At 43.4% G+C, this 20,355-nt stretch overlaps 1 protein-coding gene across 1 annotated transcript in view; it reads right to left on the bottom strand.

The window, feature by feature from the left end:
* Window positions 1-20,355, bottom strand: part of LOC129711818 (protein Niban 2-like) — a 197,195-nt gene that overhangs the window by 84,351 nt on the left and 92,489 nt on the right. The window contains exons 3-4 of the mRNA XM_055659753.1: window positions 20,091-20,219; window positions 683-788 (exon numbers count right to left, since the gene is read on the bottom strand). Of these exons, the coding sequence (XP_055515728.1) occupies window positions 683-788; window positions 20,091-20,219 (235 nt within the window). The remainder of the gene's footprint in view (window positions 1-682; window positions 789-20,090; window positions 20,220-20,355) is intronic.

Raw genomic sequence — 20,355 nt, 5'->3', positions numbered from 1 at the left:
CTGCATTTGGAGTACTGTGAGCAAATTTGGGCCCCATATCGGAGGAAGGATTATGCCGCCTCTGGTGAGGGTCCAGAGGAGGTTTACAAGAACGATTCCAGGAATGAGTGGGTTAGCATATGATGAGCACTTCACAGCATTGGGACTCTACTCACTGGAGTTTAGAAGGTTGAAGGGGACCTCATTGTAACAGAATAAGGCAAAGACAGAGTGGATGTGGAAAGGATGTTTCCACTGGTGGGAGAGTCTAAGACCAGATGTCATAGCTTGAGAATTAAAGGGCGCTCTTTTAGAAACATGAGGAAGGATGACTTTAATCAGAGGATAGTTAATCTGTGGAACTCATTGCCACAAAGGGCTGTGGAGGTCAAAAAAGGCAGGAAAATGGGATTAGGAGGCAAAGATCAGCAATGATTGAATGGCGGAGTAGACACGAGAGGCTGAATGGCTTAATTCTACTCCTTTAACTTGTGAACGTTAAATAGGGCTCATTTTTTATTTTAAACCACCACCTGAATCTTTTGTCCAATGCTTTCCCTCACATTCCTCCCATCCCTAACCCTTCCGAAAAATACTGGAAGATTTGACTAGCACTCCCGTCAGGAAAGGCAATGATTTTTCCTGCCAGTCATATTACCTGTCCCATGTCCCTTCTCATTTTCAGAAATGCTCTGGTATTTACCTGGCATACTGCTGTTAATCAGTTCCAGATACTGATCCATTGTGTTCAGCACCTTGTAGCCTGCAGAATTAATAAGTCCCTTTGGACTGGCTCCTCTGTCGAAGTTCTGCAAGTAAAACATTGATTTACAGAATGTTAAGATACAGAAGAAGCAATGAATATTAAGGCTGATTCACAAAAATTAATATCATACTTTTATAATAATATATTAAATAGAGAATCACCCTCAACAGAAGCATTAAGGGAAGATTGGGAACAAGAGCTAATGATAAAGATCTCGAAGGATAGATGGGAAAAGTATTTGATGAATACACATAACTGTTCTATTAATGCAAGACATAATTTAATTCAATTCAAATTATTACATAGACTATATTATTCAAAAACGAGGTTGAATACATTTTATCCAAACGTCTCTCCCAGATGCGATAAATGTTTGTTTCAAAACGCTAATATAACACACTCATTTGTTGGATGTACAAAGTTGAATAAATTTTGGAGTGATATATTTGATATATTTACAAAGATTTTCAAGTCAAGAATAGAACCCAAAACGGAATGGATTATATTTGGAATAATAGGAGAAGATACCAATTTAAATAAAGATCAAAATGTTTTTTTTAATTATGGGTTAATAATTGGAAAGAAATTGATACTTAAATTTTGGAAAAATACAACCACACCAACTGTTAAAATGTGGATTAGGAATATGATGGACATAGCACGCCTTGAAGAAATGAGACTCCGACTAATAGATAAATATGACCAATTCTTAAAGAGTTGGTCTCCTTTCATCGACTTTTTGGAATCATGTGATGCAGCGGTGCCGTAAGGATTGCTGATTTCAGTTCATGACGCGGATAGAGCTACATCTCCGAATACAGATTTGAAAAATTCTCTTTTAAGGGGCCTTCTCTTCTATTTCTACTTTCCACTTTCTCTCTTCCTTTTTTTTTTTTATATACACACTTCACGTTTTTCTACTCTCTACCATCTATTTTTCCACTTTTTCCCCTTTCTATTGTTTTCTTTTTCTTGTTCTGCTTAAAAATAAAAAATCATATAAAAAAAAAATTAAAAAAAAGATACATTTACTTTCAAACAATTTCTACCTTAAATACTGGTTAAAAAACTACCAAATTCTATTAACTTTCTTAAAATAAATTGTTGAACTGGTGTTTCCATGGCCACTTCTGCAACATCAGGGACTGCAGACATATGTGGCAGGGTAACCGGTCCATCACGGACTATAAAGGAGCATCACATTCCAACAACAGCGATGCCTCCCTTCCGGACAAGTAAAATGACTTTTATGCACGCTTTGAGGCACTTAACGCCATGTCTGGGAGGAAGTCCACTCCTACCCCCGAGGAACAGATGATAACCCTGGATTCAGCCGACTTGTGGAGAGCATTAACCAGGGTCGACCCACGGAAAGCCCCACGACCAGACAACATACCTGGTCGTGTGCTCGAGGAATGTGCTAACCAGCTGGTGGATGTCCTCACAGACATTTTCAACATCTCCCTGAACCAGGCTACCGTCCCCACTTGCTTCAAAGCCGCCACCATCGTCCCGATGCCAAAAAAGTCATCTGTTTCCTGCCTCAATGACTACCGTTCCATGACACTGACCCCCATCGTGATGAAGTGCTTCGAATGGTTGGTCATGGAACACATCAAGAATAGCCTCCCCACCTCACTGGAACCCCACCAGTTCGCATACCGCCCTAACCGCTCCACAGAAGATGCCATCTCCTCCACCCTCCACGCAGTCCTCTCCCACATTGACACAAAACAAAACCTACGCTAAATGCTATTTATTGACTGCAGCTTGGCATTCAACACGATCATCCCTCAGAAGCTGGTTGTGAAGCTCTCCCTGCTCGGCTTCTATACCCCCCTCTGCAACTCGATCCTGGACTTCTTAACACATCAAGCATAGTCAGTCCGTGTTGGCAACAACACCTCAAACACTATCACCCTGAACACCGGAGCTCCCCAAGGCTGTGTGTTTAATCCACTGCTTTTCACACTGTGAACACCCACGACTGTGCGGCCAAACACAACACCAACTAAATAATCAAATTGGCAGATGACAGTACAGTGGTGGGCCTCATCAGAGACAACAATTAGACTGCCTACAGAGAGGAAGTGGCGCAGCTTGTGAACTGGTGCGAAGACAACAATCTGTCTCTGAACGTCACCAAGACCAAAGAGATGATTGTAGACTTCAGGAGAACGCAAGCTGCCCACTCCCCGTGCACATCAATGGCTCCATCGTGGGGAGGGTTTGCAACATCAAATTCCTCGGGGTGCACCTCGCTGATGACCTCTCTTGGTCTCTCAACATTACACTCTTGGCCAGGAGGGCTTGGCAGAGGCTGTACTTCCTCAGGAGGCTGAAATGAGCTAGGCTTCCACCACCATCCTCTCTATGTTCAACAGAGGTACCAATAGAGAGCGTCATGACCAGCTGCATCACCGTCTGGTACGGCAACTGCACCGCATCAAGCAGGATGCGATTAGTCAGGACAGCCGAGAACATCCCATCCATTCTGGACATTTTCAACAAAAGGTGCCTCTGAAAAATTCCAACATTATAAAGACTGTTGGACAAAGACTCCACCCACATGGACTCTTTGCGCCTCTGCCGTCCAGCATGAGGTACCGGAGCATCAAGGCCAGCACCATCAGGATGTGCAACAGCTTCTTCCCCCTGGCTTGCAGAATAATGAACACCCTGCTGCCCCCCAACGCACACACACACACACACACCTAAAACACACGCATGCGCAGCACTCACACCATACATCAATATCAACCACTGTGCACTTTGCACCTCAGCCCCGTGAGGTGCAAAGTGCATTCGTTCAAGTGTATACTTATATGTTTGAATGACAAATAAATTATTATTATTATTATTATTCAGTGATATTGAGAGGCAACAAGGAGGAAGATAACGTTCCAAATTGCCCCTTCAACTACACTTAAAAAGATCATGTCTGACCCTTTACTTCACTTGCCTGCACTGACCTCATACGTCTATATTTCCTCAATCTTCCTAAATTAATCATCTGCCTTAATTATATTCGATGATTGAAGCTCCACAGAACATAGAACAGTAGAGCACAGGATAAGGCATTTCAGCCCAGAATGCACATAATCCATTATTCAGGGTGATAATCCATTCCATGCAAAAGTCTCTTAAATGGCAATATCGTACCTGTCTCAATCACTGCCCATCTTGGATAGAGATCTCTAAAGAGTCACTAATCTCTGGATGAAGACATTTTTTCTGGTCTCAACCCTAAGGTGGTGACTCCTCTTCTGGGTGTTCGAGCCAAGGGAAACAATAACCTTTCACACATGAATAAGATCATTTCTTATTTCTGCCATAGAGTTGTACACCACAGCCCTTCGTCTCACCTTGTCCATGCCAATCTTTTATGCCCAGCTACACAAATCCCATCTTCCCACACTAAGGGTCATATCATTTGTATGATTTTAGTTAGCTCTCCCACCTCCTCTAGCATCAAGTTACAGATATCAACCATTCTCTGTGTAAAGACGTACTCTTCAAAACCTCTTTAAAACTCCTTCCTTAAACCCTTAAATTTATGCCCTGGTGACATTATTCTTTCTGTGACAGGAAGGAAAAAATCTGACATACCTGTGTATCTTAGAAGCTTATATACCTCTCTGATTACCATTCAGCCTTCTTTGCTCCAGCAAAAACAAACCCAGCCTCTCCAATCTCTCCCCATATGTAAGTGCACTAATCCATGCAACATAGAACAGTATAGCACAGGAACAGGCCCTTTGGCCCACAATGTCTGTGCCGAACATGATGCCAAGACCATCACTTATCTACCTGCACATAATCCATATACCTCCATTTGTATCGATATGCCTATCCAAAAGTCTCTTAAACGCCACTATCGCAAATGTCTCAACCATGGCAGTGCATTCCAGGCAGTCCCCAGTCTGCGTTAAAAAAAATTGCCCCGCACATTTCCTTTATACTTTGCTCCTCTCACTCTAAAACAATGCCTTCTAGTCTTTAATTTTTCCATCCTGGGAGAGATTCTGACTGTTTTCCCTACCTATGCCTCTCCTAATTTTCTATACCTTAATCAGGTCTCCCTGCAACCGCCGGCTTTCCAAAGAAAACAATCCAAGTCTGTCCAACCTCTCCCTGTAGCTAACACCCAGCATCATTCTGGTAAACCTCCACTGAACCCTTTCCAAAGCCTCCCATCCATCCTTCCTGTAATGGGGTGACCAGAACTGCACACAATACTCCAAATGCCGCCTAACCAAAGGCATATAAAGTTGCATCATGACTTCCCTACTCTTACAATCAATGCCCTGGCTCATGCTCGGAAGCTGGTGAATCTCCTCCGCACTTTCTTCAGTACAACCACATATCTTCTATAATGTGGTGACCAAAATTGTACAGACCACAAGTTCAGTCCAACCACATTTTGAAAAATGTGCAACATATAGTTTGGTTTAGGTTTAGAGATACAGCCCTTCTTTCCACGCCACCCATCAGTTACCTGTGAATACTAATTCTATGTTATTCCACTCTCTCATCCATTTCCTGCACATAAGGGGCAATCTTTTTTGACAGAGGGCAATTCATGTACAGACCCGCAAGTTTTTGGGGGTGTGGAATGAAACCGGAGCACCTGGAGAAAACCTATGCAATCATCGAACAAATGTGCAAACTCCACATAGACAGCAATAGGTGCAGGAGGAGGCCATTTGGCTCTTCGAGCCAGCACCACCATTCATTGTGATCAAGGCAATGTTTGCTAACCTCCAATCTTCTGGCACCTCACCTGTGGATAACGTACGTGCAATATCTCTGCCAGGGCACAATTATCTCCTACCTTGCTTCGCACATCAAGCTCTAGCCTCCCTATCTGTTTTAGTTAGGGAGGCTAGATCTATGAAATAGATTGTGAGAACTGGGATCTTAGCACTGCAGTGCCCAGCTTGTCAAAGGCTTTCAATTAGAAAATGACCTGTTTATTCCCACCCAATCCCTGAAACTATCCTCAATCCCATAACATATATGCTAATTTTGTTTAATCATCTTGTGTGGTACCTTAAAGGCCTTCTGAAAAACCAAATGCATCACGAGGGGGGATGAGAGAACTATATAGGAGTGCAGGTGGTGCCCAGGGGAGGGAAGCTGTGAGGAAGAAATGGGAAGTATGGGGGTAAAGGGGGGATTGTTTTTTGACCTAATTGGGATTTTGAGATTACATTTTGAGATTGTAACTTTCCTCCTCCCTGGCTTCACAATCTGCTACTCTTCAAACACTCTCTCATACCTACCGTTCTTGGCTTTGGGCTCTGTTCCTCCTCGCCTGTGTCCACCTATTACCTGCCATGCTCTGTCCTACCTCTCTCCTTTTCCAGCTTTCTTCTCCCCCCCCCCCCCCACAATCTGTTTGAAAAAGGTTCTTAACCAAAAACATCATCTATGCATGTTCTCCAGGGATGCTGCCTGACCTAAGTTACTTCAGTACTTTGTATTCTTTTCCCTCATCCATTAATCCATGCTATCTCTGCTGTATTCATATTTTAGTTTTCAAGTACCCTGTACCACCTCCTTATTAATGAATGTCAGTATTTTTTTTCCATTAGTGAAATCTGCCTCTCGTCCATGGTTGAACATGATGCTAAGTTGGTCTCCTCTGCCTGTACATGATCCATTTCCTTCTATTCCCTGCACTTCCATGTGCCCATCTAAAAGCCTCTTAATCGTCACTATCGTATCTGACCCCACTACCATCCCTGGTAATGAATTCCAGGCCGCCAATACTATCTGTGTAAAAAAAAAAACTTGCCCCGCAATCTCCATTCAACTTTCCCCATCTCACCTTCCTATTTTTTCGCTGGAAATGTCATTACCTCTGTCAGTTTTCTGATGTAACTATTAAATGCAATTCCCAGATACATTCACTTTCAACAAAGGCTCAGTAAATTAAACCCTGCAATGCACTGGCTTGAATAAGCCTGATGCATTTGGTTCCACAAATCAATAGTCTTATACAAGCTGAGTGAGCATAACCAGTGTTTTTGGCAAGGCGAGAGGTGGGCCCGGATAGAAAGATAATACTGGACTAAATTATATTAAAGTTATTTTTATATATATATTCAAATAGGTTTCCTTGTAAATTAGCTGGATCAAATTTCAACAATAAGACATTTATATTTTTGTTATGTAAAGACAAAAGGAATGGAATCAGGAAGTTGCAACAATGCTCGACATGAGCAGTACAGGAACTCGTTCAGTACACAATATCTGTACTGACCATGATGTCACATTAACCCCATTAATCAACACATGATCCATATCCCTCTGTATGTACAAATGGCTCTTAAATATCACTATCATTTGAGGGGAGATAAAGATGGCAAAATAAGGGAACCTGGGATGACCAAAGAGGTTGTAAATTTGGTCAAAAAGAAAAAGGAAGCGCATGCAAGTGCATGGACTCAGACAAGACCTTTGAGGAATATACAGAAAAGAGGAAAGCAGGCAATATAATGGCCAAAAGGGGCCTTGAACTGGCAAAGGTAAGTTGGATTAAATAAAATACCAAAACTTTTTATACCTACATTCAAAAGAGATCCAGGGAGAATGTAGGACCACTGAAGGATCAAGGTGGGAATTTGTGCTTGAAGTCTGGGATGTATGTGAGATAATAAACGTGTACTTTGCACCTGTTTTCACCAAGGTGAAGGACATAGAGGACAGTGAGATCAGTGTGAATACTGATATACAAGGGTAGTTTGAGATTGAGGTGTTGTTAGGGCTCTTGAAGAGCATTAAGGTGGATAAATCCAGAGGACCTGGTGGGATCTGTCCCAGGTTATTGAGAGAGGCAAAAGAGGAGATTGCAGGAGACTTGATGAAGATTTTTTTATTTTCTCTGGCCATGAACGAGGTCCTAGCGGGCTGGAGATCAGCTAAAGTTGTTCCTTTATTTAAGAAGGGAAGTAGATAGATTCTAGGGAATTATAGGTTGGTGAGTCTCACAGTGGTAGGAAAACTATTGAAGAGGATTCTTCGGGAAAGGACTTACTCCCGAATGGAAGAGAATGGTTTAATTAGGGACAGTCAGCATGGCTTTGTACAGAACACGTCGTGTGTTACTAAAATCAAGTTTTTTGAAAAGGTGACCAAGGTGATCGATGAGGCTAGGGTAGTGGATGTTATTTAATGGATTTTAGTATCCTCTGCCATGGGTGATAAGGCTGAATTAAGTTAAAAATATATTAAATTGGTTCCTGGGCTAGCTTACAACTTATATTTAGTCTCAAATTAGGCTTTTCTCCAGTAGAATAATACAGAAAGGCAAGTTTAGGTTTGCCTCAGGTTGCTGTGTATTGAGATAATGAATACTATAACATTTGTCTCCCAAATGACGAGAGAGGAAGCAGAGAAGAAGCTAGATTGATCTCATTAAGGGGCAATAACAAATGGCTGATCTCTTTAATATGTAAAATATCTTGTACCATATGACAAAATGCCTTTGATGTGATGCATTCTGTAGAAACCTTTATTTTCCTGTACCTCTGACCATGTCTGTGGAATGTGCTAAGGTGACAAAAAAAACCCCACTATATAATACGATGTAATTCTGTTGTTCGGGGAAGTGGATGAGGACAGTGAAGTGTCTGTATTGCTTACTTGACTAGAGTTCTCCCTCCCTTCCATTGGCCGATATAGTAAAGTTTTGAATTGGTCTACCAAATGTTTGTGAGTTGTCTGATTATTAAGAAGCAAACCTGTTTAGTTGTTATAAAAGTAACTTTTTCATGGGGATAAGCCTGTGTTTGTTTGTTTGTTCCAGTTAAGGCACTGTGCACACGACAGCCAGCCAACAGTCGCTTGTCTGTTTCTTTTTTTCCCTCACTTTTAATTTAATTTTAATTTCAAGTTCCGTGTACCTTGTGTGTTGTGACTGTTAGTAGACCAATTTCCCTCCAGGGATGAATAAAGTTTTATCATATTGTATCATTGATAAAGTCCCCCATGGTAGCCTGAAGATGCATGGGATTAACAGTTACTTGGTCATGTGAATTTGGAACTGGTTTACATAGTCAAGGGTTGTGGTGGTAAATCAATATTCAGGCTGGAGGTCTGTGACTAGTGGCTCTGTGCTGGGATCTCTGTTCCTTGTGATAAATATGAATGACGTAGATAGATAGGTTAGTAAATTTGCAGAGCACACCAAGATTTCTGGGATTGCGGACTATGAAGAAGGCTTTCAAAATATACAGCAGTATATAGATCAGCTACAGAAATGGGGGGCAGAAATGACAGATGGAGGTTATTCCAAGCAAGTGTCAAGTGTTGCACTTTGGGCAGTCAAATGCAAGAGGAAAATATGCAATTAATGGCATGACCCAACAACATTGATGTACAGAGGGATCTTGGGGTCGGTCCATAACTTCTCGAAAGTGGCAACATGAGTAGTAGAATGGTAAAGAAGCATGTGGTATGTTTGCCTTCATTGGTCAGGGCAGTAAGTATGAGAGTCAGGAAGTCACGTTGTAGCTCTAGAGAACTTTGATTAGACCGTATTTGGAGTATTGCGTGCATTTCCAGTTGCCCCATTACAGGAAGAATGTGGAAGCTTTAGAAAGGGTGCAGAGGAGCTTTTCCAGAAAGTGTGTTAGCAATACGTTGGGCAGACTTGGACTGTTTTCTCTGGAACACCGGAGGTTGCGGGGAACCAGGTCAAAATATATACAATTATGAGAGGCATAGATAAGGTAGACAATCAGAATCTTTTCTACCAGTAAGGAAAAATCAAATATTAGTACAGGGCATAGTGTTAAGGTGAGAGGGGCAACGTTTAAAGGAGATGTGAAGCAAGTATTTTTTTTACAAACACAGGGTTATGAGTACCTAAAAGAAACTGCTGGAGGGGGGAAGGGGGGGGGGGGGGGGGGGGAGTGTGGGTGTTTGAGGTTGATATGATAGTGGCATTTAAGATATTTTTGGATAGGCATGTGTATATTTAGGGAGTGGAGGATATATGTTACTTGGAAGTAGATAGGTTGGTCTTGGCATCATGTTCAATACAGATACTTTGGGACAGTCTGTTCTTGTGCTGTGCCCCTCTATATTCTATGTTTCTACGCCTACCACCATCCCTGGCAGCATATTCCAGGCACCTACCACTATACGTACCAGAGTAAAAAAAGTTGCTGCACACATCTTTCAATTTTTCCCCTCTACGCTCTATGGTATTTGACATTTCTACCTTGGGAATAAGTCTCTGACAGTCTGCATTATCTGTGCCAGTTATAATTTTATAAACTTCTTCCAGGCCTTCCCTCAGATTCTAATACTTCAGAGAAAACAATCCAAGTTTGTCCAATCTCTCCTTATAACTACTATTCTTGAATCATAGGAACATCCTGGTGAACCTCTTCTGAACCCTCTTCCAAGCCTCCACATCCTTCCTGTAGTGGGACAAAGAGAACTGCAAACAATAATCCAAATGCAGTCAAAGTGAAGTTTTATATTCCTTCATTTCAGTAAAGAATGGCAACCCCTTATCTTGAGTCTTGCTCTCGAGTTCTCAATTTCTTCTCCATGCTGTGAACTCATCTCCATTCCATAAATTCTCATTCTTTTAAATCTGACAATACCAACTCATTTGCCTCAATTTTTCCTCATAAAATACAATGATCATCTGGAACCCATTTGAACATTCATCCAATTGTTAGAATAACTACTGCCTGTCACCGAGTTATCACTTTCATTGGATCTCCAGAAGATTTTACTTCCTGTTCTGTGGGAAATTGTCAAACATCGTAGGAGTCATACAGACATGAAAAGGTAGAGCACAGAAAGTTTGTGCTGACTATCAACCACGCATTTACACCAATCTAACATTAATCCCTGGGTCTATAACCACACCCGTTTGTTTTTAAAGAAAACAATTGCATTACATTACCTATCTTCCAGTCCATCAGTTTTGACTACACTTGCCCAAAAGATGACCTGTAAATCTACAGGTTATGTCTTGTTCCATTGTGAAGCAACTTTTTCACCTCTGGCTTACGTTATCTGATGATGCATAGTTATCAGTACAACAGTCAAAACTAGCTGGTTTGCCAAGGTGTGGCTTATTTATGGAGTTTAGTCATCTGAAATAATTGAACTTATAATGCTTCTTTTCAGAATTATGGACACACCCAAAAGATTGCCACAAAGAATCTTTGTATCAAAGATACTGCTTTGTATCATGTTTTATTGCTATGATATTTGCATATTGTGTGATGTCACAAAACAGATTGTGGGGTAAAACATGCCCATTTCTAAAGACACTGTTTCACTTTAGATATTGGGTAACAATGGAACAACCTAGACCTATAAAGCTATTTTATTAAACCCAATATTGAACTAATATTCTGATAAAAGCAATATTCTGAATATTTAAGGAAACATTTTTAGAGATATCATAAATTCTACTTTTGAAAAAGAGGAATAACTGAGACAGAACAAATAAATGGCTAAAGTATGGATAGAACCAAGCCGAGTGCAATTAAGTTGTTTTGTGCAACAGTTTGGGAACATGTACAACAAATTTATTTTGCCTTAATGCAGAAAGTATGACAAGAATTCTCTTACACAAAGTCTTGTAATGTTGGTGCAGTACGTGTGTTACTACAGCAACACGAAAGACAGAGGAATACATTGAATCATATGGCATTAACTATGGAACAGGCCCTTCAGCCAAGCCCGTCCATGCAACCAAGGTATCTCCTGAGCTAGTCTGATTTGTCTGCATTTGGCCCATTACTCCCCCAAACATTTCACAATCAAGTTCAGGGCTCTCGCTTAACTTTTTTTCCCTGTTGCTAGCCGGGCAACCTTGGCAGCTTTTTAGGTTGCCAAATGACAGTTTAGGTGGTCATTTAAGATGGCTTGCATGACGCGTGCGATAATGTGCTCAGACGAAATGCGTAGTTACCAGTCGGAATTATACTCAATGAAGCATTCACATATTATTTCTGCTTCAAATAAAGTCACAAACTAAACATTCACCAATCAAGACATGACAATTCCCACAATGACATGCAGCTAAATTATAAGGCAGTATCTCAACTCTTTTTACACATTGCAATTAATGCAATTTCTATTAGTTCTTTCCACTTCCAAACAAAAATGTGGTTTAATTATTCAGCGTATGATCAACCTGTGTCAATAAATCTTGTACCATGGTAACCTATATGCGTACGTATAGTTGTGAATGTTGCTCATTAAATAACTGATATTCCGTATTAAGAGCATTGATTTGCCGTTAAAATGAATTTTGTAATAACGTGTCAACGGTAGCAGTGACAATCGAACACTGGGGTTTTAATGTTCCACGTGTTCACAATTTAATTAATCCATCTTTATGGATGAAAACAAATAATAACATTGGGAGTTAAAACATATTTTATTGCATTCCGTTGTCAAACATAGTCAATGTTCGCTCTGACATTTCCAGGACAATAGGGTCAGGGAGGGGTGTGTGTGTGGGTGGATAGATGGCAGGGGGGAGGGGGGTTAGAAGGCAGTTGGTGCAGAATGGATGGATTGAGGCAGGTGAATTAGTACGTGTTGGTTGGAGTAGGTAAAATTGTGAGGGGAGAGCACGGGGGATGTCAGTGGTGTTGAATGTCCAGTACGGGATGGATGGGGGTAGACAAAAGTGCTGGAGAAACTTGGCGGGTGAGGCAGCATCTATGGAGCGAAGGCGTGGATTAGTACAGGATGGATGGGGGATCAGTACAGGATGGATGGAGAAGTGCAGGATGGATGGGAAAGGGGTAAGTACAGGGTGAATTGGGGAACCAGTGCAGGGTGGATGGGGGGTGGCAGGAGAATCAATGCGAGGTGGATTGGGTAATCAGCGCTGGATGAATAGATTGGGGGGGGGGGTGGAGATGGGGAGGGGAGCACAGGGGATGTCAGTGAGGACTGAATCGAGGCGGGAATGGGGATCAGTGCTGGATGTAGAGGAGGGGTCCCAGGATAAGGGGGGGGGGGGGAGAGGGAGAGAGAGGGAGAGAGAGAGAGAGGAGAGAGAGAGGGAGGGGGAGGGGGAGAGAGGGGGAGAGAGGGAGGGGGAGGGGGGGGGAGAGGGGGGAGGGGAGAGGGGGAGAGAGAGAGGAGGGAGAGGGAGAGGGAGAGGGGGAGGGAGAGGGGAGGGGGCTAGGGAGAGGGAGAGGGAACAAATACCAGACACACAGCGTTGCGCGCTGAGAGAAAGGGGAGAGAGAGGGAGAGGGAGAGAGGAGAGGGAGAGGAGGGAGGAGGGAGAGAGGGAGAGAGAGAAAGAAAAAAAAGGGGGGCGAGGTATGGAGGAAGGAGGGTCAGTGGTCCTCGGACAACATCGCCCCGCTGCCTTGGCCGTTGGGAACTCCTCGCCACCGCCTCCCTCCTCCGCCAGCCAACCGGGCCGAGCGGTGCAGCTCAAAGATCCTATAGCTATAGTATCTTTGGTGCAGCTGCTTCAGAAGTGTCGGAGCGAATGACGGGCCCTGAACTGCGAGCGACAGCGGCTCATCTTCTCCTCCTCCCGCACCCCGCCCGCCCCGACAAGGGCCGCTGCTTGCAAACCCGCGCTTTCAATACAAACCCTCCCGCACGCCAAGGCCTCCCCCTCCCTCCCGGCCTCTGCAGAATCATGAGGGCCAAGAAGAGGGCATGAAAATTCCAATTGCACCTCCCCTGCCTGCTGCAGCAGTGAAAAGTTCAGCGTGTTCCTGTCTTGCAACTTTGTTTTGAAATGTGTTGGAAGCTGATAGGAAGGAGCAGCCGTCAACGAATCAAAAGGCAGAAAGGCAGCCGGACGGACGGACAGCAGCCACATGCTTTTATATAATAACTAGACCAAGTGCAGACCCGTTGGGTCTGCTCCCCCAATGGTGTGATTCCCCCAACCCAATATTCCACCATGCACCCGTCTCCTCCAATGGAACTGAAGCCGTTCTCAAAAGTAAGATTCCAGCACTGCCCTGCCTCTTTAAAAAAAAATCCAATGGCACCTCCCCTGCCTGCTGTAGCAGTGAAAAGTTCAGTGTTCCTGTCTTGCAACTTTGTTTCGAAGTGTGTTGGAAGCTGACATGTAAATGGCGAAGCCTGTTTATTTTTGAAATACTTGGGGGGGGGGGGGGGGGGGGGGGGGGGGGGGGGGGGGGAGAAGGATTTGATTAAAAATGTGTAGTTCAACACGACGAAATGAAATGAGGAGCGGATACTTAGACAGAAAAGCGAAATCTCTACCGAAATGGAAAATATCTCGGAGATTGAGCGTCTGGATTGCGCGTGGCAGTGAATCAAAGGAAGAAATGCAGCCGGCAGCTGTACATGCAAATGAATCCATTCCGATTGGACATCTGCGAGCATCGGCCATTCCGATTGGACATCTGTGAGTATCGGGCACGAATCGAAAGGCAGGAAGGGCGCCGGTCGGCAGTCGGTCGGATGGGGCCAGAGTTTAAGATAGATATATAGATAGATAGATAGATAGATAGATAGATAGATAGATAGATAGATAGATAGATAGATATACCAGACCAAGTGGGACCCATTGGGCCCCGTTCCCCCAACGCAATATTGCATCACTCATCCATAGCCTCTAACTGCGCAGGAGTGGCTGACGTTTTTAAAGTTTAAAATAGCAATAACTTGTAAAATATAAGATCAATGTGAACGCATCTCACTCTCTCTCTCTCTCTTCAGTCCACTATTCTCCTCCTCCATTATCCTCCCTATCCCCACCCTCCACCAACCCTCCTCTGCTTCCTCCCCTCACCCCCTCCTCCATTACTTCGCAATCCCTCTTCCTACCCCTAACCTCATTCTCCCTCATTCCCCTGCACTCCCTCTCCCTCCTCTTCACCCTCCCTGTCTCTCTCTCTCTCTCTCTCTCTCTCTGACTCTATCCCTATATTTGTCTCTCGGTCTCTTACCCTGTCTCTCTATCTCTCTCTCCCCGCCACCCTCAGACCTCGCTGCAGGCTCGTTGTGGGTTGTGGTTTTCTATGTCTGCAGAATCATGAGGGCCAAGAAGAGGGCATGAAAAATCATTGGCAGGTCAGATTAAAGACAAACCCAAGGTTTTTATACATACAATAAAAACAAGTGGATGACTAGGTAGAAAATAGAACCTATTCAAGGATATAGGTGGGAATTTGTGCCCAGGGATCAGATGATCTAGGTTTAGTGCTTTGCATCAATTTCACCAAGGAGGTCATGGTGGATAGTGAGATCCGTGTGAGGTATACGAATATGCAAGGGCATTGTGAGATCAAGAAGGAGTTATGTTGAATTTCTTGAAGAGCATTAAGGTTAATAAGTCCTCAGGGCCTGATGGGATCTAGCCCAGGTTATGTTGGAGGAGAGTTTGTTGGGGTCTTGATGAAGATTTTTTATATCCTCTATTGCCACAGACAGTTTGGGGAGAACTGGAGAGAAGCCAATGTTTATTTCTTTGTTTAAGGGCAGGGAATGTAAATCGTCGAAGGGAAATAGGAGTACCCCAGTAAATTATAGGCTGGTGAGCCTCACATCAATGGTAGGGAAGCTATTAGAGATATCTCTTAGGGATAGAATTTATTTGTGTTTGGAAAAGATTGGGCTAATTAAAGATAATCAGCATGGGCTTTGTATGGGGCAGGTCTTGTATTTCAAACTTGATTGAGTTATTTGAGATGGTAAAAAAAAGGTGATCGATGAGGGAAAGACAGTGGATGCTGTCAGCATGACATTTAGAAAGGTTATTGACAATGTCCCTCATGGTCAACTAATCCGGAAAGTTAAGATGCACGGGATCCACAGTGACTTGGTAGTTTGGTTTCCGAACTGGCTCACCCCGAGAAGTGGGAGGATAGTGGTGGAAGGTTATCATTCTAGCTTCAGGTCTGTGACCAGTGGTGTTCTATAAGGATCAGTGCTGGGACCTCTGTGTATGGTGGGTGTATGAGGTGTGGGGTGTGTGTGCGCACGCACATAGACACATATGTGCCCTCCATAATGTTTGGGACAAAGACCCATCACATCACATACAAAAAGTAATCCTCCGTCAGTTTCGCCACCTCCAACGTGACCCCACCACTCACCACATCTTCCCATCTCCCCCCATATCTGCCTTCCGCAAAGACCGCTCCCTCCATAACTCCCTTGTCAATTCTTCCCTTCCCTCTCGATCCACCCCCTCCCCGGGCACTTTCCCTTGCAACCGCAAGAGATGCAACTCTTGTCCCTTTACCTCCCCCCTCGACTCCGTTCAAGGACCCAAGCAATCGTTCCAGGTGCGACAGAGGTTTACCTGCATCTCTTCCAACCTCATCTATTGCGTCCGCTGCTCTAGATGTCAGCAGATCTATATCGGTGAGACCAAGCGGAGGTTGGGCGATCGTTTCGCCGAACACCTCCGCTCGGTCCGCAATAACCAAGCTGACCTCCCGGTGGCTCAGCACTTCAACTCCCCCTCCCACTCCGCCTCCGACCTCTCTGTCCTGGGTCTCCTCCATGGCCACAGCGAGCAGCACCGGAAATTGGAGGAACAGCACCTCATATTCCGTTTGGGGAGTCTGCATCCCGGGGGCATGAACATCGAATTCTCCCAATTTTGTTAGTCCTTGCTGTCTCCTCCCCTTCCTCAGCCCCCCTGCTGTCTCCTCCCATCCCCCAGCCTTCGGGCTCCTCCTCCTTTTCCCTTTCTTGTCCCCACCCACCCCCGCCCCCGATCAGTCTGAAGAAGGGTTTCGGCCCGAAACGTTGCCTATTTCCTTCGCTCCATAGATGCTGCTGCACCCACTGAGTTTCTCCAGCTTTTTTGTGTAACCTTCGATTCTCCAGCATCTGCAGTTCCCTCTTAAACCCATCATTTATTTATTTGGCTCTGTACTCCACAATTTGAGATTTGTAATAGAAAAATTCATATCTGGTTAAAATGCACATTGTCAGATTTTAATAAAGGCCATTTTCATACATTTTGGTTTCACCATGTAGAAATTACAGCAGTGTTTATACATAGCCCCCCCATTTCAGGGCATCATACTGTTTGGGACACAGCAATGTCATGTAAATGAAAGTAGTCATGTTTATTATTTTGTTGCATATCCTTTGCATGCAATGACTGCTTAAAGTATGCGATTTTTGGACATCACCAGTTGCTGGGTGTCTTCTCTGGTGATGCTCTGCCAGGCCTGTATTGCAGCCATCTTTAGCTTATGCTTGTTTAGTTTAGTTTAGAGATACAGGCCCTTCGGCCCACCGGGTCCGCGTTAACCAGAGATACCCGCACATTAACACTGTCCTACACCCATTAGGGACAATTTTTTATTTAGCAAGCCAATTAACCTACAAAGCTGTACATCTTTGGAGTGTGGGAGGAAACCAAAGTTCTCGGAAAAAACCCATGCAGGTCACGGGGACAACGTACAAACTCCGTACAGATAGCACCTGTAGTTGGGATTGAACCCTGGTCTCCGGTGCTGCATTTGCTGTAAGGCAGCAACTCTACCACTGCGCCACTGTGACTGCCCTGTTTTGGGCAGTCCCCTTCAGTTTTCTCTTTAGCATATAAAAGGCATGCTCAATTGGGTTCAGATTGGGTGATTGACTTGGCCACTCAAGAATTTACTATTTTTTAGTTTTGAAAAACTCCTTTGATGCTTTTGCAGCATGTTTGGGAATATTGGCTTACTGTGGCATTAACTGCCAGCCAATGAGTTTTGAGGCATTTATTTGAACTTGAGCAGATAGGATGTGTCTATACACTTCAGAATTCATTATGCTACTACCACCAGCAGTTGTATCATCAATGAAGATAAGTGAGCCGGTACCTTCAGCAGCCATACATGCCCAGGCCATAACACCCCCACCACCGTGTTTCACAGATGAGGTGGTATGCTTTGGATCTTGGGCAGTTCCTTCTCTCTTCCAATACTTTGCTCTTGCCATCACTCTGATATGTTAATCTTTGTCTCATCTGTCCACAAGACTTTTACCTGAACTGTGGTTGCTCTTTTAAGTACTTCTTGGCAAACTGTAACCTGGCCATCCTTTGCAGCCAACCAGTGGTTTGCATCTTGCAGTGTAGCCTCTGTATTTCTGTTCATGAAGCTTTCTGCAGTCAGTGGCCATTGACAAATCCACATCTGACACCTGAAGAGTGTTTCTGATCTGTCAGACAGGTGTTGAGGGATTTTTCGTTATTATAGAGAGAATTCTTCTGTCATCTGCTGTGGAGGTCTTCCTTGGCCTTTATTCCTCATGTTAATAAACAGCAATAAAAGTTCCCAAAGGTGATAGAAAGACTGGAGGAAAGACTAGGTGCTGAGAGCTCTCTTATACCTGCATTAAGGAGGCAATTAAACACACCTGAGCAATTACAAACACCTGTGAAGCCATGTATTCCAAACATTATGGTGCCCTGAAATGGGGGAGACTCTGTATAAACACAGCTGTAATTTCTACATGGTGAAACCATAATGTATGAAAATACCCTTTAATAACATCTGACAATGTGCACTTTAAGCACATGTGTTTTTTTCTATTACAAATTTTAAATTGTGGAGTACAGAGGCAAATAAATAAATGATGGACCTTTGTCCCAAACGTTAAGGAGGGCCCTGTATTCTCCCCACCTCTGTCACAGACTGGCTGCCTGAATACCATCTATAATATGCATAGCAATTATTAACCTAGACTATTCCTACAGACCTTGATCTCTACCACTGGTAGGTACATGGGAATACCTGCAGCTCCACAATTCAACTTCGTCAAGAGTCAAGACAGGAGTGTTTAATTGTCACATGCACTGGGAATGGAACAATGAAAGGCTTACTTGCTTCAGCTTTACAGGCACATGTATCTTGTAAATATTTAATAGTCCCTCTTGCATTTCTGAGGCTAAATACAGGAACATACCACAAAAGTGAGAGAGTAACTTCACCAGGATTATAATGGTTCAAGTGGAAAGCTCAGCACTGCCTTTCGCAAGGGCAAACATGAATAATTAATAAATACTGGCCTTGCCTGGAATGCCCACATGACCAAAAACATGCATTCAAGCTCCTACAAATGATAAAATTCCATTCATCACTAATTTTATGTTATCGGCAACCACATTCTGAACATGCGAGAACATAAAATCCAAAATCTCATTGCATTTTGACTTCCCAGTTTCTTACCAATCAAAAAAAATCCTGCCAACTCTAGCCTATGTGATCTAAAATAATTATTCAGATTTGCCTTGTATAGAAATGAACCAGCCAGAATTGTGTCTACTCAATTTAAGATGCTCTGTAAATTTCACTTCCATCTACACCAACTAAATTATGAATTTTTGGGTGTTAAATAACTGTTAAAATACTCCGATTGACTTGAGAATAAAATAAAAATAGAAATGAAGTTGAATCAAATGTCACTACAATAAATGCACTTCAGCGTGTAGCCAAACAGCAGTAGTCATTGAGATAAGACATATACTAATACGGATGGTAAACAAAAATGCTGAAGAAACTCAGCGGGTGAGGCAGCATTATGGAGCGAATGAATAGGCAACATTTTGGGTCGAGACCCTTCTTCAGACTGATGTGGGGAGGGGGGAGGGAAAGAAAGGAAGAGGCGGAGACAGTAGGCTGTGGAAGAACTGGGAAGGGGAGGGGAAGGAGGTGGAAGGCAAGGACTACCTGAAATTGGAGCAGTCAATGTTTATACCGCTGGGGTGCAAATTGCCCAAACAAAATATGAGGTGCTGCTCCTCCAATTTGCGGTGGGACTCACTCTGGCCATGGAGGAGGCCCAGGACAGAAAGGTCGGATTCAGAATGGGGAGGGGGTGTTGAAGTGCCGAGCCACCGGGAGATCAGGTTGGTTATTGCGAACTGAGCGGAGATGTTGGGCGAAGCGATCGCCAAGTCTGTGCTTGATCTCACCTATGTTTGTCAACCTTCGATTTTTCCAGCATCTGCAGTTCTGTCTTAACCGTTGAGTTTCTCCAGCACTTTTGTCTACCTTCGATTTTTCCAGCATCTGCAGTTCATTCTTAATCGTTGAGTTTCTCCAGCACTTTTGTCTACCTTCGATTTTTCCAGCATCTGCAGGGCATTGTGAGACCAAGCGCAGGCTTTGCGATTGCTTCGCCCAACACCTACGCTCAGTTCTCAATAACCAACTTGATCTCCCGGTGGCTCAGCATTTCAACTTCCCCTCCCATTCAGAATCCGACATTTCAAAATATATTAATATGGATGTACATTGTGTTCCCAGTTTACGTAAATTTTCCTAAAAATAAAAAAATAATGAAATTATTTGTGTTAAATGCATTGCTCTATAATACCACAAAGTAATGAAGTTCATACCATTTTTCCGTCATAGTACACCACGCTGTAGTCATCACGTATAACAAAATATCTATTCTTCCACCTCCTGTTTACTTCCAAATACTGGTAGAGGTTGCCAGAAAATATAATTTTATCCTTCAATGGTGTCTACAGAAGAAAAGAATAAATACAAAGATGTATTAGTCTTTCAGAGTCAAAGAGCCATAGTAATACAACATGTCTCAACTTGCCCAAGCCCAAGATGCCCCATCTATGCTTCTCCCAATTACCCGAGTTTGGCCCA

The sequence above is a fragment of the Leucoraja erinacea genome, chromosome 31, assembly GCF_028641065.1.
Source record: "Leucoraja erinacea ecotype New England chromosome 31, Leri_hhj_1, whole genome shotgun sequence".
NCBI lineage: Eukaryota > Metazoa > Chordata > Chondrichthyes > Rajiformes > Rajidae > Leucoraja > Leucoraja erinaceus.
Note: the sequence above shows the minus strand (reverse complement) of the source record. Positions and strands in the feature narration are given on the sequence as shown.